At 32.6% G+C, this 27,504-nt stretch overlaps 3 protein-coding genes and 1 pseudogene across 3 annotated transcripts; all 4 read left to right on the forward strand.

Annotated features, from left to right (window-relative positions):
- The first annotated feature begins 7,147 nt into the window (after positions 1-7,147).
- On the forward strand, positions 7,148-10,543 carry LOC112703871 (receptor-like protein 7). The gene has a single exon (XM_029288212.2). The coding sequence runs from the start codon at positions 7,148-7,150 to the stop codon at positions 10,136-10,138; it is 2,991 nt and encodes a 996-aa protein (XP_029144045.1). The 3' UTR covers positions 10,139-10,543.
- Positions 10,544-14,036: 3,493 nt separating this feature from the next.
- On the forward strand, positions 14,037-18,979 carry LOC112703872 (receptor-like protein 34; annotated as a pseudogene).
- A 137-nt stretch (positions 18,980-19,116) lies between these two features.
- LOC112703873 (receptor-like protein 9DC3) lies at positions 19,117-19,779 on the forward strand. The gene has a single exon (XM_025755500.1). It carries the CDS (start codon positions 19,117-19,119, stop codon positions 19,777-19,779), a length of 663 nt encoding a protein of 220 aa, XP_025611285.1.
- A 3,448-nt stretch (positions 19,780-23,227) lies between these two features.
- LOC112703874 (receptor-like protein 9DC3) lies at positions 23,228-26,323 on the forward strand. Its single transcript, XM_029288213.2, has 2 exons — positions 23,228-23,858; positions 23,992-26,323. Exons 1-2 carry the CDS (start codon positions 23,228-23,230, stop codon positions 26,292-26,294), a joined length of 2,934 nt encoding a protein of 977 aa, XP_029144046.1. The 3' UTR covers positions 26,295-26,323.
- The last annotated feature ends 1,181 nt before the right edge of the window (positions 26,324-27,504 follow it).

A 27,504-nucleotide genomic window follows, 5' to 3' on the forward strand; every position in this document is an offset into this window, starting at 1 on the left:
TATAATAAAATTGAACATAATACAGTCCAACGTTAGATACATCAGACGTGCAATTGTGATGTTCCTGATTCCTATCATGTCAATTTCTTGTGCACTAATCCAAGGTTTGATCTATTTAAGCACTTTGTGTTAGCATGCCAAAACCTCATAAAGTAAATTACATTTATAATTACCAAAAGAAATTCTGCAAACATAAAATAAAACCAAACACATCTACTTAACTAATTAGTTTCCAAGTTGAAGTAAAAATCCTTTTGCATTGCACCTCTTTTACTTTAATTATCAGTTTTTTTTGTTGGTCGTAACTTTTAATTATCAATTTGTGAAACAAAAATGTCTAGTCTTATTGTAGTGCGATGCGTGCTACGGGGCCAGCAACTGTAGTTATTAATAATGATTTTAATGGGGTAAAATTAGTGTGAAATTTTATCCAATAACTCATTTTTTTTTGCTAGTTATATGCTGACCAGATTTTAATAAAATTGCGGATCCTAGACTTTTCCTTGCAGTGCAACTTATGTTGGTTACTAAGCAGCGCAACCTTTGTTGACTCTTAAAAGCAAAAACATGACTTTGCTTTTTCTTTTTTTTCGCATAGGCATTGGTATGTTACTCAACGCTAGAGTTGTTTATGGTCGGACTGGATCGAGTTTAAGTAGACTTAGACTTAACTTTAAAAGGATAATAGGTCTATTTTGACTCAACCTGAAGTGATTTGAAAAGAAATTGGATTAAATCAAGTTAACCCAATAAAACATTAGTATATACAAATTTGTAAGTTCTATATTTTAAAATAATAAAATTTTATTTTTAAAAAATTTTTTTAATAAATATTATATCATATTTATATTAAAATAAATTATTTTAAAATAAAAATAATACCATATAATATAAAAAATATTAATTAAATTATAAAAATATAATATAACATTACTAATTAACTTTTATATATATATATATATTATTGTAAAAGATAATTTCGGACCGGATTGGATGACTCAAATCAAAACCCAAATCCGACCCAAACATAACACTGGGTAAAAAATGGAAATCCGAACCGATAAAATATATCGGGACGGATCTTGAACACCTCTACTCGAAGCTGTATTTTTGGGCTTTTAATAGTTCTATACTTCTATGTTAAGAGCTTTATGCAATAAAGAAAAAAAAATTAACTTGGGTCGAATGATTAGCTTACTTGTTTGTTTAAGCAAGTATAGAAAATTTAAATTCCACTTTATGCATGCAGCAATTTATTGCAAAGATAAAATTTTAAATTTATTTTTTTATCAGAGTAAATATTTAAATTTCCAAGTTTAATTTCATCATTTTTAATAAATTTTTATCATGTTAAAAAATCTCAAACCGAATTGATTCTTTTCTATCAGAGACTAATTTATGTTATAATAATATTTTTTTAGGACTTAATTATTGTATAATAAAATTTACTAAAAATTTATTTATACAATACAAATATTAGATTTTTGTTTAGAGCACAAAAAGACCAATTTAACCAATGAGAATAATCATAAAAAAATATTTAAAATAATAAAATTAAAAATTTAAAAAAGTAAAATTTGAAATTTAAAATTATTGAACACCAATTTAAATATTTAATATAATTTTTTTATATATCTTATTGCAATAGGATCACATCAATTCATCCCAGCAAATACAACGTTATTACAATTTTTCCAACCCTTTCCTCATTGCATGCTTGACTGCTTGATTACGGGGATTGGGGAGCTAAATATAAATAAATATAATAATTATCACAGCCTAAAATGAGTTATCACTGGCGCTCAAAAAAATAATTTCCCAACAAATTTAACTGATTCGAATATAAGATAAATAAAAATATTACACATTTTTTTATAAAAATAAAATAAATAAATATGAATGAATCATGTCTGTGACATATGAAGCAGATGATATCTAAGAACTCAAAAAGAAATAAATATCCATTGCAGATCATTACTCTTGAATAGAAATACTCACATAATCAAATATTTATTTCTGAAAAATATTTAAAAAAAAAACAGAGTGAGTTTTGCAACCCGGTGACTAGACAGTACATCTATAATTCACATGAGACCATATAAACATTATTATAAAAAAATAATTTTATTTAAAAAAATAACAATTTATATGAATGAGTGAATCAATAAGGAAATTCTCATACAGAAATCAAATCAAATAGTCCACATTTGGGCGGCTCCACTTCTAAGGGTAGCCCTTTCCTCTCGTGTGTCCGTATGGAATAACAGATCCAACGTGTGACCTACACGTTAGGCTAGCAACGCCCCTGCTAGCTGAGGTCTGAGCCAGATACATCTAGGTTAACGTCATAACCGCCGCTAACTACGGTTTTCAAATACGAGCCTCCTAAACCAATTCAAACATATAATTTCAAATATAACAAATTCTTCGGTCTTTCAAACACGAGGTATCAAATCAAATCAAATAATACTTTCTCATCTAAATCATATTCAATTATATTTTCTCAATCTTAAGGCATTTCAAATATATTTTACAATTTCAAAATAAGTGAATACCAACAAATACTTCAATGTTTCAAAAATACATAATCGAGTAAAATCAAATGCTTTAAAATAATATAAAACTTCTTCAAACATACATATAGTCTCATGAAAACGTATAGTCTCATGTGCATATTAAAATGAGCTTAACAAAGATAAATATTTAGTTCTAATAAATCAATCATTCAAACTAATTTAAAATCTTTTGATAAAAATCTTTGTAAGTATAATATAAACTCAGTCACCGTATATCAAAATAATTATAGCAAAGCCAAATAATTATAAATGTAAAGCCTACTCACAACATGGTCCTAAGGGACCGAAGATATCGAACCCGAAATGCCAAAATCCAAGAAAAGGAGGATTGAAGTAAAATGAAACGAATGAGCGCAGAATTTGGATAGAGACGGTGGCAGCAACTTCCACGACTACATCGTAGATGTAATCATAACATCAACAGCTCCAACCGTTCCATGATAGTACTAATATCAGTACTCAAGATAATTTCCAGCAGAAACGCTACAAAAGTAGGGCGATACTACTAAAATAGAGACATATTATCGCAATTAAAACCAGAGCATGTAAGAAAAGAAGAAAATATAGCAGAATAAAGGTAGAAGCGTTATAGTTTCATAAATGGAGTCAGAACAGGAGAAAAATTGTGCTGATTTAAAGACAAGAATGAAGGGGGTGTCGGGTTGAGCAAGATCACAACAGGGACGGAGACAGTTCATTAGCAGTGACGTCGGTAATGCTCCCCTGACGACGAGCTCCGTTGATGACAATAGCAGACGCGACGATGGTAAACGGCCCCTCCATCACGACTCTTTCTTCCTCCCTTCACTGACCAACTTAAACTCTCCCTCTTCATTCAGCAATGACGATGAGCCCCAACAGAGATGACGGTGGTTGAAGCTTAGCAGCGACAGAGACAAGGCGCGGTGGCTGTAGCAGTTCAACGGCGGCGAGGCAGAACGGCGGCAGTCCTTCTTCCGCGTCTCCTCTCTCGCACTTGTCCCCCCTCTCGGACACATTTCTCTCGGTTCTGGCCTCTGATGACGACGCAACTGCAGCGAGCTGGACACGGCTGGTGGCGACGCGACGGGACACGAACGGCATGCTCCAGGCCGACAGTGATGAGGTGCGACTCTTTCTCTTCTCGCATGGTGGCTCAGCGTGGACAGCTCCCGCCTTCCTCCTCCCTTCTCTTCTCACGGTCTCCCCTTTCTCTCTTTCCTTTTTCTTTCTTTTTTTTTTTTCCGTCAGAGTCTGGGTGTGTGTGCTGTGAGAAAGAGGGTGTGAGGAGAGTGAGAGTGTGTGCGATAGTGAGAGGTGAGTGAGTGTGTTAGAAGAGGATTAGGATTTGGTTTGAAAAAAAAAAGAGGAATAAGGGGTATTGTAGAGATTTTACAATAATAGTATTATTTATACAATAATATCTAATATACTACTCTAAAAAGAAAAATTTAATTAACTCTTATGACCTTTTAAAAGGATTATTTTTAAATAAATAAAAAAATATTTTATTTATCAAAATATACTATTTATAATATTTTATCAAAATTCATAAAAAATATTTACATGCACCCGGTATGTAAATGTCAATCATGTTATGTAACGGTTTTATTCATTTACAGTGTAAATAAGATAAGACATGTGATGAATTTTGGCAAAAATGCTATAAATAGTATATTTTGAAAAATAAAATATTTTTTTATTTATTTAAATAAAAAATCTCCTTTTAAAATCATTATACATTACTTCCAAGTATATTGGGTAATTATATTTATCACTACTCTATTTATTGTAAAAAAAAACGTAATAAAAAAATATGTAGACTTTTTACTATAATAATTTGATATATATCACTACTCTTATAATGCTTTTATTAATTTGATAACATATTAACAGATAACAATAACAATACAAAAAAATTCACAATTTATTTTGTTTGGTTCAAAGAATATTTCCAATGTATAACTTCCTTATTACATAATTAAATATTGTAGTAGATAATTACAATATAAGAAAAATTGCATTAAAACTAATTTTTATCATAAATGATTTCATTTCCCTTTAATAACAAATCCTGTGTTATTTTTTCAAAACAAATTGTATTGAATTGATACTCTCATTCCATATAAGAACTCTCACAACTCACAAGTCACTCCAACTCTTCTTTCTCATTTGACTCCATCATATTCAAAGACTTTTCAACACCCATCCACGACGCTATTAGCGTGAATTCATGGACAAAAGACGCTTGGTCAATTAAGCTAAGGGAAACTTATATTTAAAAATAGAAGGAGCATTTTTTTTATTTAACTAATTAATTTTAACAAGACTGATTTCATCATGTAAAAGAGTTTTTTTTTTCCCTAAATTTTATTAGATTTAAATCATTAAGAATACAAATTTATTAGTTTTTATTCTTGTGAGATAGCTTTTAAAATTAATTCACTATTACTTAATTATGACTAAATATAAAACAACTAATAAAAAATGCAACTCTTAATTGTTAATTTGATATTAGCTAGATTACAAAGTATATTATTATTTTTCTTTTACTTCAATAATTAAAGGCAAAAATTAGCAACACAGCTAGAGAAAGATTTGAGACAAACAATGTATGCAAGAGATGGGTTAAGTGAAATTGCTTAATTATGATCACATTATATTCCTTCTAAACATTTCTTTTTTTTTTCATTTTAGTTTTGAAATAATAAGAATGAACAAATCATTTAAATTTAGATGATTGTTCTCCTAAAAATTTCATCTAATAACAAATTTAAAATCATTGTAGGTTTCAATTAATTTTTTTTAAAGTATATATATATAGTGACCTTTAATACAAATTTAAATAAATTATAAAGACTAATAAAATAATTCAATCTCTATCAAATGTCATCAATTATTAGAAGAAGAAAAAATAATTATAGTGCATGCATTCTAATTAAATAATTATTTATTATCTCTAAAATTTTTAATAAAATTAAATTACATTTCATTTTATATATATACCAGCAAAGACGTTAGAAAATCTTCAAAGTCAATGGACATTTCTTCTACAACACCTTCCCTTGTGTCTGCTTGCATGACTTAGGTTCTACTTTCTTTTGACTTTGGACTTTGTTTCTCGATTATCCCATGCATTTTCTGTTAATGTTAGTGTGAAGAGTGTATGAAATTAGTCTCAAATAAAAAAAATAAAAAAAATGAAGAGTTTATAAGATGAGAGACTCGTTAACTTATTACCTTAAGATTTTGAGTTAGATATAATGTCTTCTCATCTTATATTATTTCACTTGATTTTTCTTCAAAATTTCCGTCAAGAATTTTCCATGATAGCCCAACATTCTCGTCACTAACCAAGCGACATTTTTCTAAAGGTATCCACCGTGACATTTGTTTTTGCATTATTATTTTGTTAATCACAAATCTTACATGAATTGCTTGCGGAATGGGGAAGACTTGAGATGATGTAATGTTGTTGAAGGGTTGGACAAACAAAAATTAAAGCTCATTTAGAATAGTGTTTGGCGTATACTATATCAAAAATTACATGAAATTAATTTTTAAGCGATTAATATTAGTTAATTTTTTTATTGTGAAATTATTTTTAACTTTTTTATGATTAAAATTTAGAATATAAAATTTAAAATAAAAAAAGTTAATATTAACTGAAAAAAGTAACTCACTAATTAAACTCATATTATATTTATTGATAATAATGGAACGATAGTGTATATATAAAGAAATGTTTTGTCTACTATTGTTGTATGATAATGATGATAGAAGAGAAGTAGATACAAAATTATGTAGAGAGAACAAGAAATTTATTATCAATATAGTATCACTAAATATACTTGAATTTATATATCATACACTCTTTATAATAATATAGTCATTATATTAATCACTCTTTACAAATACAAAATACACTTTGGTTTGCTTTGTATTTGATGTATACCATAAAGTATTTCATAGCCTATTTATAGACAAATTTATGACATACAAATTATTATACAAATTTACCAAATCTGACCAAATAAATTAGGCATAGCACGTCAATGAGTAATAGCTCAAATGACATAATCTTTCTATTTATAGTTGATTTTATTGTATTGAATATATATAGATATCCATATGTTATAATACATATATTATAAGAAAGTTTTATGGTGGCATTGATTTTGGTGGTTAAGAGTGGCATAAATCTAAATTTATGCCATCTTAGTCACTAAAACCAACCATGGAACTTCCCATATTATAATATCTATTATATTGTGTCAATGTAATGACCGAAAATGAAAGAAATAGTCAAATTATAGGGCACGCATATATACTTTCCAAATGACCCTTATTTGGAAGTCTAAATTTAAGTCGTCCATCCTGTATACGGTTAAGTACTTAAGTTAAACACAGATTAATGATACGAGCAAAGCTTATGAATTATGATGATATGAGACTAATAATAAAGCCCATAAGATTAATTCCAAATAATTAGATGGCTATAAATAGATAGGTCTTGATTGATGAATGGCATACCAATACCAATACCATAAACACTTAGTTTGTTGTGGCATAATAAGGCATAGTAATAATCAATGGGGTATTTTGTTAGAGTGGTGATGTGTGTGCATATGTTTATGTTATTCCATTTTTTTACATGTTTGTCTTCTCATTCATGCCATTCAGAGGAGACCTCTGCATTGCTTCACTTCAAGACAGAACTCATTACTGACACTGCCTTTTATGAGTATGATCGTGATTATGCTGATCTCTGCCCCCATGTTTATCCAAAGATGAGTACGTGGGGGAATGGGACAAATTGCTGCTCATGGATGGGTGTCACGTGCCACTCTCTGTCTGGTCACGTGATTGGTCTCGATCTCAGTTGCAGTGGAGTTGTAGGTAATATCCATCCTAACAGCACTCTTTTCCACCTTATTCATCTCCAAACACTTAGCCTTGCTTACAATTATATCTATGGTGATGTTCCTTTCCAAATCTCACACCTTTACAAATTACAATCACTTGATCTCTCTTGGAATCATGAGTTAGAGTGGAAAGAAAGCACTTGGAAGAGAATGTTGCAAAACGCAACAGCTTTATCTGAGATTGTATTGGATAAAACCGATATGACTTTAATTGGTCCAACACCAAATCCTTTCTCTTTGATCGCCAACTTGTCTTCCACTTTGGTTACTCTTAGTCTTGATGATACTTCGATAAACGGGTATGTGACTAGTGACATGCTCTGTTTACCCAATCTTCAATACCTCAGTCTAAGTAGCCCTCCAGGGGTTGGCCATGAAGGCATTCAAATCCATGTTCTAAACTTGAATTGTACCACTTCTCTTAGATTTTTGGATCTTTCTAGATGTTATTTCCAAGGGCCTATCCCTTCATCATTCTCAAATCTAACATACCTCACGTCTTTGAATTTGGTAGAAAGTAACTTAAACGGTTCAATCCCGTCATCACTTTCAAACCTTCAGCATCTCACTCATTTAGATCTTTCAGGGAACAGACTCAAAGGTTCAATCCCTTCATCATTTTCAAACCTTCATCATCTTACTTACTTGGATCTTTCATCGAATAGGCTTGGTGGACAAATTCCAAATGTGTTTGATAGGCTAACCAACTTGCAAACTTTGTTTCTTCAAAGTAACTATTTTGGAAGGAAGTTGCCACCCTCATTGTTTACATTAACTCAACTCTCTGTGTTGGATTGTTCTTACAATAAAATTGTGGGACCACTACCCGACAAAGCAGCCTTTTCAAATCTCACCCAGTTAATCCTAAATGACAACCTCTTAAATGGGACAATTCCTTGGTGGGTTTTATCCTTCAAGTCTTTGAGATATTTGGATCTATCAGATAATCGATTCACAGGACATATAAATGAAATTAAATCTTATTCTTTGGAGTATCTTGACTTGTGCAACAATGAGCTCCATGGAAATATTCCAGAATCGATATTTGATCTTGTAAACCTTACAGATTTGTGCTTGTTATCACACAGTAGTTGGAGCGGTACTCTTCACTTCCCACTATTTTCTAAGCTTCAGAAGTTGGTGCATCTTTCCCTTTCAGGTTGCAATTCATTGTTGCTAAATTCTGAGACAAGTGTTAATTACACTTTCTCCAATTTGCGGACACTAAAGTTGCTTTCAAACAATATTATTGGTCATTCAACATTCTACGGAGTCTTTCCACAGATTGAGTATCTTGAATTATCCAATAATAAACTTGATGGGAAAGTGCCCAAATGGATACAGGATATGGATTCATTACTTCATTTGAATCTCTCACACAACTCCTTCACATCAATAGGTCAATTCCCATGGCATAGACTTGAATTCCTTGATCTTAGTTTCAACTCAATGGTTGATGACATTTCTTCCTTCTTTTGCAATGAAATTAATTTGCGTAACATCAACTTGTCCCACAACAATTTCACTGGAACATTTCCACAATGTTTGCTCAATATCTCATTGCCTTTGGCTTTGGATATACAAATGAACAAACTTCATGGCACTTTGCCAGATACTTTTAATCATCTTGTTCTTGTAACACTGAATCTCAATGGCAACCAGTTTGAAGGTTTATTGCCGAAATCTTTGCCCAATTGCACAGAGCTTGTGGATTTGAATCTTGGAAACAATCAATTTGAGGATACATTTCCCAATTGGCTTCAGAATCTATTAAATTTGAAAATACTGGTCTTAAGAGGCAATAAGTTGCACGGTCCCATTGCCGAGTTGAAATCTGAAAAGATGTTTTCAAGTTTGATTATTTTTGACATATCAAGCAACAACTTTAGTGGCTCATTACCGAAATCATACATAAAAAATTTTCAAGCCATGAAGATTCCTGGTGATAAAGAGCATAGTTGGAGTTATTATATTCAAACTGGTGCTGGTATTTCTGGAGAAGGCAGAATTCAACCAGAATATCATGATTCTATAACTGCAACAATTAAAGGAACCAATACCCCTTATGCAAAAATTCCAAGAGTCCTTGCAATGATCGATTTGTCAGAAAACAAATTTGAAGGAGAGATTCCAGATGTGTTTGGAGAGCTTCAAGCACTCATAAGCCTCAACCTATCACATAACAGCCTCATTGGTCCTATTCCCCGCTCGTTGGGAAATTTGACAAACCTCGAATCATTGGACCTCTCCTCAAATATGCTTGATGGGAATATTCCTGCTGAACTGACCAATCTGAACTTTCTTGAGGTCTTGAATCTTTCCCAAAACCAACTGGTGGGACCAATACCTAGAGGAAAACAGTTTGATACATTTTCAAACAATTCCTATGTGGGAAACTTGGGGCTATGTGGATTGCCATTGTCAATTCAATGCAACAACAATGTCCCTTTGAAACAATATCCATCTTCTGAGGCTGAGGACAAGTTTGGGTTTGGTTGGAAACCAGTGGCAATAGGATATGCATGTGGAATGGTGCTTGGAATTGGCTTGGGATTTTGTGTTTTCTCAATTGGAAAGCCTCAATGGCTTGTGATCATGTTTGGAGGCAAAAGAATCAAAAGACGGAGCCGTGGAAATCGGCGTGCAAGAACAACTTAATGGCCACAACTTCTTCTTCTTGGGGCCACTCTCAAGTTCATTGTTGCATGGGAAATTTGTTTCAGATGTTGGTTATTGCTGTTGTGTCTTTTTATATCTTTTTTGTTTTGAGATTGTAATTTTCTTTTTGCTTTTTCTTTTTTCTTCTTTAAATCTCTGCAAGCCTTGTCTTATAATTTGTAAGTGTGTTGCTACTTATATATGATGATGTTGCAAGTAAATTATGTTTTTATAGTAGTATATAATTGGTTTCCCCTAATATATTTTTCTGTTTTCATGCAAATTCAACAACACTACTCCTTAGTTTCCACCTCGTTCACTTCATTCTATGTTTAAGGCATATAATGTGCAAATTCTAGCTAGTTACCACTTACGAAGTTGAAGTAGAAACCATATTGTGCAGCTTTAAATCTTACTTGAGTTATTAGTTTGGGCTATTAATGGTTCTATTGCCAAGAGCTTTACAACACACATCTGTTGTAAAAATAAATAAATAAATAAATAATTTTTTAAGGCATATAATGTGCTGTAATGTCTAACTTAAAAACTTGTAGGGGCAAATTATTTTGGACATACCATGCAATAACTTCAATGACCCGTTACCAAACACCTATATAAGAACATGTTGGAAAGTGCAGAGTAGCTGAAACTACAATAAGCAAGAGTTGTAGCACAATATCATACCATCAATTCATCCCACCAAATACGTTCTTGTTACAAAGTCTTTAAATGTACAATTTTTCCAACCCTTTTGTCAAAGCATGCTTGACTATCAGGATTAGGGAGATAATGTAAATAAATAAAATAATATAAGTATTATTTAATCTTAATCTATATTGATAGGTAACCATAATTATATTAAAAAAACACAATTTATTTTGTTTGATCTGAAAAATACTTTCAATTTAATTTTCTTATTAACATTTATAATTAGAAAAAGTCTAAGGACCGGCAACTTTATTAAATTCTGGTAAGCACAGCAAAACAAAAATGAGTATTCCCACATCATTGGATAAAATTTCATACCATTAAAAACATCATTGATAACTACTTGATGGCTACAAATCTCAAAAGTTACTGGTCCAAACACTCCTCTTATAATTAAATATAGTTGTGGATAATTAATATACAAGAAAATTATCATTAGAAAGCACATTAAAATTATTATTATATTTTAGTCATGTTTTTAACTCTCTCTAAATTATTTGTCATTTGTCTCTTTTAAGTGATTAGTAATAGTCATTTCTTATTATAAAATTATTTTTTCAACTTTTATTTTTAGAGATTTAAGATTTCTGATGATTAGAATTTAGGATATCGAATTTAAAATTTAAAATTTAGAATTTAAAAAAAAATAGTTGATATTAACTAACAAAATTAATCCTCTAATTAAGTTCATATTATATTATTGATAACAACAATGCTAGGGAATCAAGAGGGTATCAGCTAAAAACCAACTAAATGTTTTTGGATGAATTCAAAATTTCTACGTGGATAGTGCTTATATTAGGCATTAGGATGTTTTTTTATTTGTAAATTGCATGGTTCTGAATCTATTTTTTGATTTATTATATTTTAGGCATTTGGAGAGGGAAGGAGTGTAAAGAGACGGAAGCTAATTGAATCAGTTTCCGTGATTCACGCTGCAATAATATCGAACGTATCTCTTTCTAATTTGAATGTGATAAAACATTTTGATGGTTTCAGTGGCTAAGAGAAGGGGGGTTGAATCTTAGCCCCTTTTTGCTTGCTAACACTTGCTGGACTTTAGATGAGACTTTTCTGTTTTATCTCGTCCCTAGTCACGAGACATTTTCATTTTGTCTCGTCACTTGGCAAGAGACATTTTTGACTCTGCATTAGAACAGTAAGAAGAGAAGTGAAATAGGAGAGAGAGAGAAGATAACACCCAGATATATCCTGGTTCAGCTGCTAAGTGCAGTGCAGCCTACATCCAGTCTCCATCACAACAATGATGGAATTTCACTATAATCAACCAGATTACAACTTGTAAAGTGCTAACCCAACTTACAAGGGGATTCCCACAGAATCATGAAACACAACACAGATGTACAAAGGAACTCTAAGACATCTATGGCTTTTTCTTTTAATTTTGCACTCTCTGCCTTTTTCCGCTCTATGGCTTTTTCATACAAACCTCACTGTTTGCCTTTTCCATGAGACTCAAGACATGACAAAATTAAACAGAAAAATATTAAACAGAAAACATTGAAGGAGAAGAGAACTGCTAGCTTAGGTAGCTCTGAAAACTCTGTGCCTTGCACTCTCAAATCTTACTCCTTGCTTCAAACCATGACTGTTCACCTCTTTTATAGAGAAGTGAAGCCTTCACGGTTTGAAACACAAACCCGAGCTCAGCTTCTTTTCCTTCACAACAAAACCGGTTCGGCCACACAGAGAGAAGAGGTAACTCTTGCAGAAACCAACATGCAAATACCTCTAGTCCTTCCTTGGTCATCACTCTTCATCAATCCGAGCGCTCCATCCTAGGCTTCCTCTCCAAGATGGATTTCTGGCCCTTGATGCTTCATGATGATGATGACTTCATCTGCTTCAATCTCTGCCTCAACCATCACTTCACCACTCTAGCTACTTCCTGTGGTGGTTGAACAGAATCAAAGACAAGCCATGCCTCCAAGGATCTTCTCTACTGGCCGAATCTTCTTCTCTCTTTTTGGGTATGGAGGATCCGAGATTGCCTCACCAAATCTTGCCATATTTGGTGATAAACTCAGCCACAGCATACTTTTCTTTTTCTTTTTCGTGCCATCAACTCGATGGTCTTTAGCTTTGCTTTTCTTTCCTTTTGGTAGCTCCAAGTAGCTTCCATGGCTTCCTGTGTATTAACCGAAGAGAGAAGGAAAGAGATGAGAGAGAAGAGAGAAGTTTGAACTCAAACTAATGGGTAATAATGAAATGAAAATTAAAAGTCTCACTTCCCTAGCTTAGAGTGGCGTGTATCATTATGATGACCATCATGTCAATCACACTCTCTCTCATGTTCCCCATGCTAGTTTAATTAAATTTCAAATCCTTCAAAGAGTGAGTTGGAATCCGTTGGAGGCATTTAGGCATTTCATATGCCTTATGGATTCGGACAAGGCATGGAAGCATTCACCAACATTGGGCTTGGTACCAATAAACTTTATTTTTGCCCAACTAGTATTAACTTCTTTCCTGATGGATTTGGATCAAACATAGACATGGGAAGCTTTCTTTGGGCTTGTAATAATGTTAATCTAGCCCAATAAATCATTACAACACTTCAGCCACATATCATTGAGTATTTTTGAATCAATGCTGAATTGGAAAGCAAATTCACACTTGGGCTGCTCTATTTTATTTTATTTTCGGCCCAATTCAATTCCTGCATTACAAAATTATTAATTAACATATAATCAAATAACATTGTATTAATAATTTTGCAATTAGATATTTTAATAATGTTTGTTCATCATAAAAATTAATTTGGAGTTTTCCAAACTCATCACATTTAATAACCAATATTTTAAATAATAAATAAATAAAACTAATTATTATATTTATAATTAATTAAGTTATTTTATTTTTGACTGATTTAAAGTTGTTTCATATACTTTTCCTAAGACTAATTCCAATCTAATTAGACGGCTATAAATAGATGGGTCTTGATTGATGAATGGCATACCAATAATAATCAATGGGGTATTTTGTTAGAGTGGTGATGTGTGTGCATATGTTTATGTTATTCCACTTTTTGACATGTTTGTCTTCTCATTCATGCCATCCAGAGGACACCTCTGCATTGCTTCACTTCAAAAACGAACTATTTACTAACACTACCTTTTATGAGGATGATTATTTATATGCTTATCTATGCCCCCATGTTTATCCAAAGATGAGGACATGGGATAATGGGATAGATTGCTGCTCATGGATGGGCGTCACGTGCCACTCTCTGTCTGGTCACGTGATTGGCCTCGATCTCAGTTGCAGTAGACTTGCAGGTAATATCCATCCTAACAGCACTCTATTTCATCTTACTCATCTCCAAACACTTAGCCTTGCTTTCAATGATATTCGTGGGTCTGAATTGCCATCTCAGATTGGAAGGCTTGTGAGTCTCACACACTTGAATTTATCTCATTGTCAATTCAAAGGTGAAATTCCTTCTCAAATCTCACACCTTTCCAAATTACAATCACTTGATCTTTCTTGGAATGATGATTTAATGTGGGAAGAAAAAAATTGGAAGCGGTTGCTGCAAAACACATCTTTGAGAGAGATTGTATTGGATAAAACAGATATGTCCTCAATTGGTTCAACACCAAATCCTTTGTCTTTGATTGCCAACTTGTCTTCCACTTTGATTACTCTCAGTCTTTCTTATACTAAAATAAGGGGTTATTTGACAAATGACATACTTTGTTTACCCAATCTTCAAAAGCTCATTCTAAAATCGAATAAATTGTCAGTCCATCTTTTCGAGTTGAGTTGTACCACTTTTCTTAGTATCTTGGATCTTTCAGATTGTGGTATCCAAGGGCCTATCTCTTCATCATTCTCTAATCTAACATATCTCACTTCCTTGAATTTGATGAGAAATCAACTCAACGGTTCAATCCCGTCATCACTTTTAAACCTTCACCATCTCACTCACCTCGATCTTTCATGGAATGAGATTAGTGGACAAATTCCAAATGTGTTTGATAGGCTAACCAACTTGCAAACTCTCTCTCTTAGTGGTAATAAATTCCAAGGAAAGTTGCCATCTTCATTGTTTACCTTAACTCAACTCTCTCAATTGGATTGTTCTTCTAATCAAATTGAGGGGCCACTACCCAACAAAGTAGCCTTTTCAAATCTCACAGAATTACTCCTAGAAGACAACTTATTAAATGGCACGATTCCGTCATCAATTTTATCCCTCAAGTATCTGAGAACTTTGGATCTATCAAAAAATCAGTTCACAGGGCACATAAGTGGTGAGATCACATCTTATTCCTTAGAATATCTGGACTTGTGCGACAATAAGCTCCAAGGAAACTTTCCAGAATCAATTTTTCATCTCGTAAACCTTACTTATTTGTGCTTGATGGTTTCAGTGGCTAAGAGAAGGGGGGTTGAATCTTAGCCCCCTTTTTAAATGCTAACACTTGCTGAATCTTCAGAGAAGACTTTTCTATTTTTGCTCGTCACTTGACACGAGCAACTTTGTTTTGTCTCGTCCCTTGCCACGAGACTTTTTGTTTTGTCTCGTCACTTGGCACGAGATAATTCTGGCTTTTGCTCGTGTGTGGTAGAAAACAGAAATGGAGTAGAAAGAGAAAGAGATTGCACCCAGATATATCCTAGTTCGGCTGCTAAGTGCAGTGCAGCTTACATCCAGTCTCCATCACAAACATGATGGAATTTCACTATAATCAATCAGATTACAACTTGTAAAGTGCTAACCCAACTTACAAGGGGATTCCCACAGAATCATGATACACAACATAGATGAACAAAGGAACTCTAAGACATCTATGGCTTTTTCTTTTAATTTTGCACTCTCTGCCTTTTTCCGCTCTATGACCTTTTCATTACAAACCTCACTGTTTGCCTTTTACCATGAGACTCAAGACATGACAAAATTAAACAGAAGATTACAAAACAGAATACATTGAAGGAGAAGAGAAATCTGTTAGCTCAGGTAGCTCTGAGAACTCTGTGCCTTGCACTCTCAAATTTTCTCCTTGCTTCAAACAGTGGTTGTTCCCCCTTTTTAAAGAAGAGGAAAACCTCAACACTTGAAGCCAAAACCGAACCAACCTCTTCCTCCTTCAACAAACACAGAACCGGTTCGGCCACTCAGAGAGAGAAGAGATAACCATGCATTAACCAACATGCAATTACCTCTAGTCCTTTCTTGATCATCAACCTTCATCAATCCGGGCTCTCCATCCTTGGCTTCCTCTCCAAGATGGATTTCTGGCCCTTGATGTCTCATGATGATGATGACTTCATCTGCTTCCATCTCTGCCTTCAACCATCACTTCGCCACTCTAGCTAATCCCTGTGGTGATTGATCAGAATCGAAGACAAGCCATGCTTCAAGAATCTCCTCTAGCTGGCCGAATCTTCTTCTTCCTTTTTTGAGCATGAAAGGCTCAAGATAGCTTCACCAAATCTAACCACATTTGGTAAGCATCTTAGCCACAACTCACTTTTATTTTAGTGTGTTTTCTTGCCATCATTAGCTTGATGGTCTTGATGCATGCAACTCTTTCTTTTTCTTTGTTGAAGAGCACGGCGTCCATGGTTTACTGGACAAAGACCAAAGAGAGAAGAAGAAAGAGATGAGAGAGAAATAAAGAATCTGAAGAAAAGCAATGTAGAGTGGTTAAACACATTAATTTGGAATAGCTTGCTTTTACTTCCCTAACATAGAGTGGCGTGTTTGACATAATAGCCATCAAATCAATCTTCTCTCTCTTTCTTATGTTTCCAATGCATTAATTCAAGTTTGAATTCCATCCAAAGTGAAGAATGGAATCCGTTGGAGGCAATGAACCAATTTTCTTTGCTTCTTGGGTTCGGTCATGCATGGAAACATTCATCAGAATTGAATTTGGGCTATGTTGCAATAAAGCTTAATCTGACCCAATAAAATTCTGATTCAATCAAATTAATTTGGGCTTTGTGACAAAATAATCAAAACTGGCCCATTTGGTTAATATTTGCTTTCCTGATAAAATTGATTTCGGATCAAGCATGGAAAGCATATGTTTGGGCTTGCAACAATTTATTCTGGCCCAATTATAACTAGCTTTGATTACAAACACAAAGCTGAATCAATAATGCAACAGTTGGGCTTTGTTATATTTTCTTTTGTTTCGGCCCAGCTCAAAATCTGCACAACAAAATTATTAATTAAACATATATGAATTAGAATTAAATTAATAATTTTGTATTTAAATATTTCAATAATGTTTGTTCATCATCAAATTTAAATAAGAGTTTTCCAAACTCATCAGTGCTTGTTCTCAGACAATTGGAGCGGTACTGTCAATTTCCCACTCTTCTCTAAGCTCCAAAATTTGGATTATCTTTCTCTTTCAGGTTGTAGTTTATTGTCGCTAGAATCTGAAACAAGTGTTAATTACACTTTTTCCAATTTGGAAGAACTAGAACTACTTTCTAACAATATCATTGGTTATTCAAAATTCTCTGGAAATTTTCCCAAATTGGAATATCTTGATTTGTCCAATAATAAACTTGCTGGAAAGGTGCCCGAATGGATACATGATGCACATTCATTAATTTATTTGAAACTTTCACACAACATGTTCACATCAATAGGTCATCAATTCCGATGGTATCAATTTGAATACCTTGATCTTAGCTTCAACTTGATGGATGATGACATTTCTTCCTTCTTTTGTAATGCATCCTCTTTGAAAGTTATCAACTTGTCCCACAACAGATTCACAGGAACATTTTCACCGTGCTTCGCCAATAGCTCATCCCTTGTAGATTTGGATCTACAAATGAACAAACTTCATGGCACTTTATCAGATAATTTTAAGCATCTTCAACTTGAAACACTGAATCTCAATGGCAACCAGTTTGAAGGTTTATTGCCGAAATCTTTGTCCAGTTGCACATATATTGTGGATTTAGATTTCGGTAATAATCAATTTAAAGATACATTTCCTGATTGGCTCCAAAATCTATCAAAAGTTGGAAATACTGGTCTTACGAGACAACAAGTTGTACGGTCCCATTGCCAATTTGAAATCTGAAAATATATTTCCAAGTTTGATGATTTTTGACATATCATGCAATAATTTTAGTGGCTCATTACCAAAAGAATACATACAAAATTTTCAAGCCATGAAGATTGTTGGTAATGAAGTGCAAAGCAGGTTGGTAGATTATATTGACACTGGTGCTGGCAGTGGAGTGGAGAACATTCTTCCAGATTATTATAATTCTATATTTGCAACAATTAAAGGAGCCAATACCCCTTTTGCAAAAATTCCAACAGCCTTTGTAAATATAGATTTGTCAAAAAACAAATTTGAAGGAGAGATTCCAAATGTTATTGGAGAGCTTCAAGCACTCAAAAACCTCAACCTCTCACATAACAGACTTATTGGTCATATTCCCAGCTCTTTGGGAAATTTGACAAATTTGGAATCATTAGATCTCTCCTCAAATATGTTTATTGGGGATATTCCTACTGAATTGACAAATCTGAACTTTCTTGAAATCTTGAATCTTTCCCAAAACCTGTTGGTGGGACCAATACCCAGAGGAAAACAGTTTGAAACATTTTCAAACGATTCCTATGTGGGAAACATGGGGCTATGTGGCTTTCCATTGTCAATTCAATGCAACAACAATGCCCCTTTGCAACAAGATCCACCTTCTTCTGAGGCTGAAGACAAATTTGGGTTTGGTTGGAAACCAGTGGCAATAGGATATGCATGTGGAATGGTGCTTGGAACTGGCTTGGGATTTTGTGTTTTCTCAATTGGAAAGCCTCAATGGCTTGTGATCATGTTTGGAGGCAAAAGAATCAAAAGAAGGAGCCGTGAAAATCGGCGTGCAAGAACAACTTAATGGCCACAACTTCTTCTTGGGGCCACTCTCAAGTTCATTATTGCATGGAGAATTTGTTTCAGATGTTGGTTATTGCTGTTGTGTCTTTCTTATGTTTTATTTATTTTGAGATTGTAATTTTCTTTTCGCTTTTTCTTTTTTCTTCTTTAAATGTCTGCAAGTCTTGTTTAATAATTTGTAAGTGTGTGCTACATATATATGATGATGTTGCAAATAAATTATGTTTTCATAGTAGTATATAATTGTCTCCCCTATATATTATATTTCTGTTTTCATGCAAATTCAACCACTACTCGTTAGTTTTGACCTCTTTCACTTAATTCTATGGCCTTACTATAATCAATAATAGTTATGACCTTACTATTATTAATATGGCGGGAATCACGTATCAAGATTATGAGGATCCTATGATTGCAAGAATTAAAGGAGTCAGTGTCACTTTTGGGAAAATTCCAAATGGCTTTGCAATTATTGATTTGTCAGAAAACAAATTTGAAGGAGAGATTCCAGATGTGTTTGGAGAGCTTCAAGCACTCATAAGCCTCAACCTTTCACATAACAGCCTCATTGGTCCTATTCCTCGCTCTCTGGGAAATTTGACAAACCTCGAATCATTAGACCTCTCCTCAAATATGTTTGATGGGAAAATTCCTGCTGAACTGACCAATATGAACTTTCTAGCATTCTTGAATCTTTCCAACAATCATCTCGAGGGATCAATACCTAGAGGAGGACAATTTGATACATTTTCAAACAATTCTTATGAGGAAAACTTGGGGCTATCTGGATTGCCATTGTCAGTTCAATGCAATAATGATGTCCCTCAACAACAATGTCCATCTTCTGAGGTTGAAGACAAATTTGGGTTTGGATGGAAACCAGTGGCAATAGGATATGCATGTGGAATGGTACTTGGAATTGGCTTGGGATGTTGTGTTTTCTCAATTGGAAAGCCTCAATGGCTTGTGATCATCTTTGAAGGCAAAAGAATGAAAAAGAGAAGCCGTAGAAACCGGCATGCAAGAACAACTTAATGGCTGCAACTTCTGCATGGAAATTCTGTTTTATCTTTTGTTGTAATGTAAAAATGTAATAATTTATGCTTTTATATTTTATTTGTCTTGAGAGTGTATTTTTTTTTTCTTTTACATATCTGCAAGTTTTGGTGATATTTGTAATTATATTTGTAAGTGTGTTAGTTGTTACGAAGTGAATTATGTATTTATAGTATATAATTGTCACTCCTAACATTATTCATAGTTAACAACACTTGTTAGTTTCAACTCTTTCACTTAATCATACTGTTTAGTGTCCCAACTTCTAACCAACCATACACTTGTCAATATCTTTGCTAATCTCTTTAATATAAACTAAGCCAAGAACAGAGAAGATAATAATCATTAAAAACAGATATTACAGAAACGAAAAAGTTGAATAAGGATAAAGACTCATCCCAACAGGTTAAAGATTAATTCGTCGCATATCTAAATTTTATATAGGGTTTGTCATTGATCAATAGGTTATTGCATGTACAGGGTGGAATTTGTACCTCCAACAATTTTAAGCAAATTAGTAAGCTAAGTATTAAACTTACCTAACTTGTTTTGCACCTCTTTTACTTTAATTATAAGTTTTTTTTTGTTGGTGGTGACTTTTAATTATCAGTATGTGAAACAAAAATGTCTAGTCTTATTGTAGTGCAACTTTTGTTGGTTACTAAGCAGTGCAACTTTTTGTTCCACACAGGCATTAGTATGTTACTCGACGCTGTATTTTTAGGCTCTTAATGGTTCTATTTTTCTATTGCTAAGAGATTTATATAAGTTTACAAGTTACATATGTTGCAATAAAGAGAAAAAATATATTTTTAACGATATAATGTGTTGTAATTTTTAAATTAATAAGTTGTATGGACCAATTGTCAGCTTCAAAACCAAAGATTAATTTCCAAGTTTTTCTTTATCAGAGTAAATATGTAAATTCCCAAGTTTAATTGTATAATTTTAACAATTTTTTATTATTTTAAAAGATCTCAAAATAATAAATCGGTTCTTTTATATTAAAAACTAATTTGTGTTACAATAATATTTTTTAGGACTCAATTGTTGTATAATAAAAAAGATTTAAAACTGTAATTTAAAATCGTTGAATAATAATTTAAATATTTATTCTAACTTTTTTTTATATCTTACAATAGGATCACATCAATTCATCCCAGCAAATACGACTCGTTATTACAATTTTTCCAACCCTTTCCTCACTGCACGCTTGACTGTTTGACTATCCGGATTGGGGAGCTAATATAAATAAATATAATAATATAAGTATTATTTATACAATAATATCTAGTATACTACTACCCGAAAAGGAAAGTTTTAATTAACTCGTTACCTTTTGAAATCATTATCACATTACTTCAAGTAATACATTGAATAATAATATTTATGATTATTCTACTTATTGTAAAAAATAAAAAATAATAAAATATGTAGACTTTTTCCTATAATAATTTGATATATATCACTACTCTTATAATGTTTTTATTAATTTGATAATATATTAACAGAAAATAATAACAACACCAAAAAATTCACAATTTATTTTGTTTGATTCAAAGAATATTTCCGGTATAACTTTCTTATTACATAATTAAATATTGTAGTACATAATTACAATATAATAAAAATTGCATTAAAACTAATTTTTGTCATAAATGACTTCATTTCCCTTTAAAAACAAATCCTGTGTTATTTTTTCAAAACAAATTGTATTGATGAATTGATACTCTCATTCCATATAAGATCTCTCACAACTCATCACAAGTCACTCCAACTCTTCTTTCTCGTTTGACTCCATTCAAAAACTAGTGATGAAATGAAATTATTTTTCAACACCCATCCATGACGCTATTTCCATATGTAACTTCCAATCATTTACATATAAACTATTGACGTGAATTCATGGACAAAAGACGTTTGGTCAGTCAAGCTAAGAAAAACTTATATTTTAAAATGGAAGGAGCATTTTTTTATTTAACTAATTAATTTTAACAAGACTGATTTCATCATGTAAAAGAGTTTTTTTTTTCTAAAATTTATTAGATTTAAATTAAATCATTAAGAATATAAACTTGTTAGTCTTTATTCTTGTGAGATAACTTTTTAAAATTAAGTCAATATTACCTAATTATGACTAATAAATAAAACAACTAATAAAAAGTGCTTCTCTTAATTGTTAATTTGATATCAGATTTTTAAAGTATATTATTATTTTTCTTTTACTTCAATAATTAACGGTAAAACATTAACAACACGGCTAAAGAAAGACTTTATAGACAAACAATGTACGCAAGTAGTGATAGACGGGTTCAGTGAAATTGCATTGCTTAACTTTGATCATATTATTTTCCTTTCAAACATTTTTTTTTCATTTTAGTTTTGATATAATAAGAATGAACAAAGAGTAAATGGTTAAATTAGTCTCTGAAAAATCACTCGTCCTCTAAATTGGTCTCTAAATTTTTTTTTTAATTAAATTCGTTCTTTAAAGATTTTAAATTAGTCATGTTAGTCATTCTGTCACTTTGTTTGTTGATAGTGTCAAAATTTGCTAATGTAAAACATTAAGTGACACTCCAACACACATCTAGGAACCTTCATTGACTATTAGCATAATAAGTTTATGAAATTATATCAAATCAAAATCTAATTGTGAGGAGAACTTGAGGCATTGGAATCTCTAAATTTGTGGTTGATTTTATCTAATTTCATAAACTAATCATGTTAATAGTCAATTAAGACTTCTAGGTATGTGTTGGAGTGTCGCTTGAGGTGTTACATTAGTAAATTTTGATACCATCAACAAACAAAGTGACAGAAGAACTAACATGACTAATTTAAAATCTTTAAATGACGAATTTGATTAAAAAAAATTTTTCAGAGACCAATTTGAAGAACGAGTGATTTTTCAGGGACTAATTTGATAATTTACTCAATGAACAAAGCATTTAAATTCAGATTATTGTATGTTTTCCTAAAAATTACATCATAATTGACAGTAATGTATCAAGCTAAGTTCATTTTCATGATTAAAGTGTAACAGAATAGTTTGTATATTATATTGGGTCAATATAATGACTGAAAATGCAAGAAATAGCCATATATATAGTGTACGTACATATACTTATACAAGATTCAAGTTTAGACACCCAAAAAAAAAAAAAATTTAAAGTCTAAATTTAAGTCGTCCATGTTGTGTATGATTAAGTACTTCAAGCACAGATTTAGGTTATGTTATGACCTAAGCTTATTATTATGATGATATGAGACCAATAATATAAAAACCATGAGATTTAATATATAATAAACGAACATCCATTAATTCCAAATAATTAGATGGCTATAAATAGATGGGTCTTGGTTGATGATTGGCATACCAATACATACACAAAATTAAATAAGCAAAACCTTCAATCAATAATCAATGGGTTATTCCATGTTGTTGGTTCTTAGAGTGATGTTGTGTTTGCACATGTTTATGATGTTCCATTTTGCATGTTTGTCTTCACATTCATGCCATCCCGATGAGAGTTCTGCTTTGCTTCACTTCAAGACCGAACTCAATAATTTTGATGAACACTTCTCATGTGATCATTATGCTGAATGTCTCTGCCTCCATGCTGATCCAAAGACGAGGGCATGGCAAAATGGGACAGATTGTTGCTCATGGATGGGTGTCACGTGTCATTCTGTGTCTGGTCACGTGATTGGCCTTGATCTCAGTTGCAGAAGATTTGTAGGTAATATTGATCCTAACAGCACTCTTTTCAAGCTTACTCATCTCCATACACTCAACCTTGCTTACAATCATTTCTATGGTTCTCAATTGTCATCTCAGTTTGGTCAACTTGTGAGTCTCACACACTTGAATTTATCACATTGTTGGTTTGAAGGTGATATTCCTTCTCAAATCTCACATCTTTCTAAATTACAATCACTTGATCTCTCTTGGAATTATGCTTTATCTTTGAAAGAAACCACTTGGAAGAGGTTGCTGCAAAACACAACATCTTTGAGAGAGGTTGTATTGGATGATACAGACATGTCTTCAATTGGTCCAACACCAAGTCCTTTGTCTTTGATTGCCAACTTGTCTTCAACACCTCAATCTAAGTCACAATTATGGCATTCAGTTCCATGTTCCAAAGTTGAATTGTAACACTTCTCTTCTTACTTTGGATCTTTCAGAATGTGGTTTTGAAGGGCCTATCCCTTCATCATTCTTTAATCTAACACATCTTGCTTCCTTGATTTTGAGGGTAAATGCCTTCAACGGTTCAATTCCATCATCAATTTCAAACCTTCAGCACCTCACTCATTTAGATCTTTCAGGGAAAGAACTCAGTGGTTCAATCCCATCATCACTTTCAAACCTTCATGGTCTTGTTTACTTGGATCTTTCAGGAAATATTGAACTCAGTGGTTTAATCCCATCATCATTTTCAAACCTTCATCATCTTGTTTACTTGGATCTTTCATCAAGTAATCTTAGTGGACAAATTCCAAATATGTTTGACAGGCTAACCAACTTGAAAACTTTGTTCCTTTGGGGTAACAATTTTGAAGGAAAGTTGCCATCCTCATTATTTACCTTAACTCAACTCTCTGTGTTGGACTGTTCTGAAAATAAAATTGAGGGGTCACTGCCTGATAAAGTAGCCTTTTCAAATCTCACCCACTTAATCCTACATGACAACTTGTTAAATGGGACAATTCCTTGGTGGGTTTTATCATTCAAGTCTTTGAGATCTTTGGATCTATCAAATAATCGATTCACAGGCCACATAAATGAAATTACATCATATTCCTTGGAGTATCTAGACTTGTGCAACAATAAGCTCCAAGGAAACGTTCCAGAATCGATTTTTGATCTTGTAAACCTTTCAAATTTGTGCTTATCACAACACAACTGGAATGATACTGTCCACTTTTCACTCTTCTCTAAACTCCAAAAGTTGAGCCATCTTTCCCTTTCTGGCTGCAATTCATTAGCGCTAGGTTCTGAAACAAGTGTTAATTACACTTTCTCCAATTTGCAGGCACTACAGTTGCGTTCAAACAATATTATTGGTTATTCAACATTCTCTGGAAACTTTTCAGACTTAGAGTTTCTTGAATTATCCAATAGTAAACTTGAAGGAAAAATTCCACAATGGATACATGATTTAGATTCATTACATCATTTGATTCTCTCAAATAACTTGTTGACATCAATGGGTCAATTCTCATGGTATCAACTTGAAGACCTTGATCTTAGTTTCAACTTGATGGATGATGACATTTCTTCCTTCTTTTGCAATGCAACACTTCTGAGTGATATCAACTTGTCCCACAACCGATTCATAGGAACATTTCCACAGTGCCTTGCCAATAGCTCAACCCCTGAGGTTTTGGATCTACAAATGAACAAACTTCATGGCAATTTACCAGATACTTTAAATAGTCTTGAACTGTTTGCACTGATTCTCAATTGCAACCAGTTCAAAGGTTTATTGCCAAAATCTTTGTCCAATTCCATGTATCTTCTGGAATTGAATCTCGGTAATAATCAATTTGAAGATACATTTCCCTATTGGCTTCAGAATATATCAGTTTTGGAAATACTAATCTTGCAAGGCAATAAGTTGTATGGTCCCATTGCAAATTTGAAGTCTGAAAATATGTTTCAAAGTTTGATTGTTTTTGACATATCATGCAATAACATTAGTGGCTTATTACCAAAAGCATACATAACAAATTTTCAAGCCATGAAGATTGTGGATGATGAAGTGCTTAGTTCGGATTATTACATTGACACTGGTTTCCACCTTGGAGGAGATGGAATTATTGAAGTAGAAAAAGATCATTCTATGACTTCAATAATTAAAGGAGTTAGTACCACTTTTTCAAAAATTCCTGGAGACTTTGTAAATATAGATTTGTCAGGAAACAAATTTGAAGGAGAGATTCCAGATGTTATTGGAGAGCTTCATATACTCAAATATCTCAATCTTTCACATAACAGACTTGTTGGTCATATTCCCCACTCTTTGGGAAATTTGGCGAATCTGGAATCATTGGATCTCTCCTCAAATATGCTTACTGGGAATATTCCTACTGAATTGACAAATCTGAACTTTCTTGAAGTCTTGAATCTTTCCCAAAATCAATTGGTGGGACCAATACCCAGAGGAAAACAGTTTGATACATTTTCAAACGATTCCTATGAGGGTAACATGGGGCTATGTGGATTGCCATTGTCAATTCAATGCAACAACAATGTCCCTTTGCAACAAGATCCACCTTCTGAGGCTGAAGACAAATTTGGGTTTGGTTGGAAACCAGTGGCAATAGGATATGCATGTGGAATGGTGCTTGGAATTGGGTTGGGATTTTGTGTTTTCTCAATTGGAAAGCCTCAATGGCTTGTGATCATCTTTGGAGGCAAAAGAAGGAGCCATGGAAATCGGCGTGCAAGAATCACTCTGTTTCAGCTTATGGTTGTAATGTAAATGTGCAATAATAATTTTGTGTGATGTGGTGTTGTGTCTTTTTATATTTTATTTGAGGCTGTAATTTGGTTATTATTTCTGTTGTTTACATTATGTGTTCATTGTGTTGTATGCAAGTCTTGGTGATATTTATACTTTGTTTCCTTATACTTTATACTTGCTATTTCTTACAGATTTGTAAGTGTGTTGTTACATATACATGATGTTGGAAGTATATCTCTAATATAGTATATTTTTTCTGTTTTCGTGCATTTCCAACAACACTAGTTGACATCAACATTTTTTGCTTCATTCTACTGTTTAGTGTGTTCTAACTCCTAACCAACCACATATTTCTCAATATTTTAAGTAATCTATTTCTTTATTTTAATTTAAACTTGGCCATCAACGCTCAAAATAAAGAAGATAATTGTTACAAAAATAGATATTATAAAGATGAGAAATTGAACAAGAAAATAGCAAAGTAAGAAGCAGCTGTTTGCAATAAAACGTGGTTCTGCCTTCTTAATGTTTTAGAAGAGTGTGTTTTTCCCAACATTGCTCTAGTTATATTTCTTCCAAACATTTCTTTTTTTCATTTTCATAATTGAAGTATCACAGAAATGCTCAACCAAGATTATGAAAAGAACTAGCATTATTATATTGTTGACAAGAAATCTTACATCACCGATTGCTTGGGGAATGGGGAAGACTTGGGATTGCGTTCGTTGTTGAAGGGATGGAAAAAAAAATGTTCATTTTGAATAGCCTTTGGCATTATGGCATATATTGTTGATTATGACAAAGCGATGATGTATATATAAAGAAATGTTTGTATATTATATTGTTTTAATAACTTAATATAATCACTGAAAATGGTAGAAACAGTCATATATAACTGGGTCAAAAATCGCGTAAAGAAGTAAAATAGTGTACCTATAAATGTAAGTATTATATAAAGGTAGTCAATGGTTTAAGCAACAATGATAAAGCAATAATGGTTTATAAAATTTGATGGTTGGAGTGAATATGAAATACCATTATTGATTTAACCAAGGCGGATTAATAATACTCTATCTCAGTTGAGAACTACACATATCTAAATCTGACATTAGAAGAAAACTATTTATTAGACTTTGATTTGGTCTTATTGGACATTGACAGATTGGGACAGTATGCATATTATTATTTGGTGGCGGTAGTTTTTAAAATCGAAATCATACATATGATG

Source organism: Arachis hypogaea, chromosome 7 (assembly GCF_003086295.3).
Source record: "Arachis hypogaea cultivar Tifrunner chromosome 7, arahy.Tifrunner.gnm2.J5K5, whole genome shotgun sequence".
In the NCBI taxonomy this organism is placed as follows: Eukaryota; Viridiplantae; Streptophyta; class Magnoliopsida; order Fabales; family Fabaceae; genus Arachis; species Arachis hypogaea.

Bases quoted from the DNA above. Each gene is read 5' to 3' on its own strand.
- LOC112703873 (XM_025755500.1), top strand. From the start codon at position 19,117: ATGGCGGGAATCACGTATCAAGATTATGAGGATCCTATGATTGCAAGA.
- LOC112703871 (XM_029288212.2), top strand. From the start codon at position 7,148: ATGGGGTATTTTGTTAGAGTGGTGATGTGTGTGCATATGTTTATGTTA.
- LOC112703874 (XM_029288213.2), top strand. From the start codon at position 23,228: ATGGGTTATTCCATGTTGTTGGTTCTTAGAGTGATGTTGTGTTTGCAC. The intron at 23,859-23,991 runs GTCCAACACCAA...TGGATCTTTCAG, and splicing joins TACAGACATGTCTTCAATTG to AATGTGGTTTTGAAGGGCCT.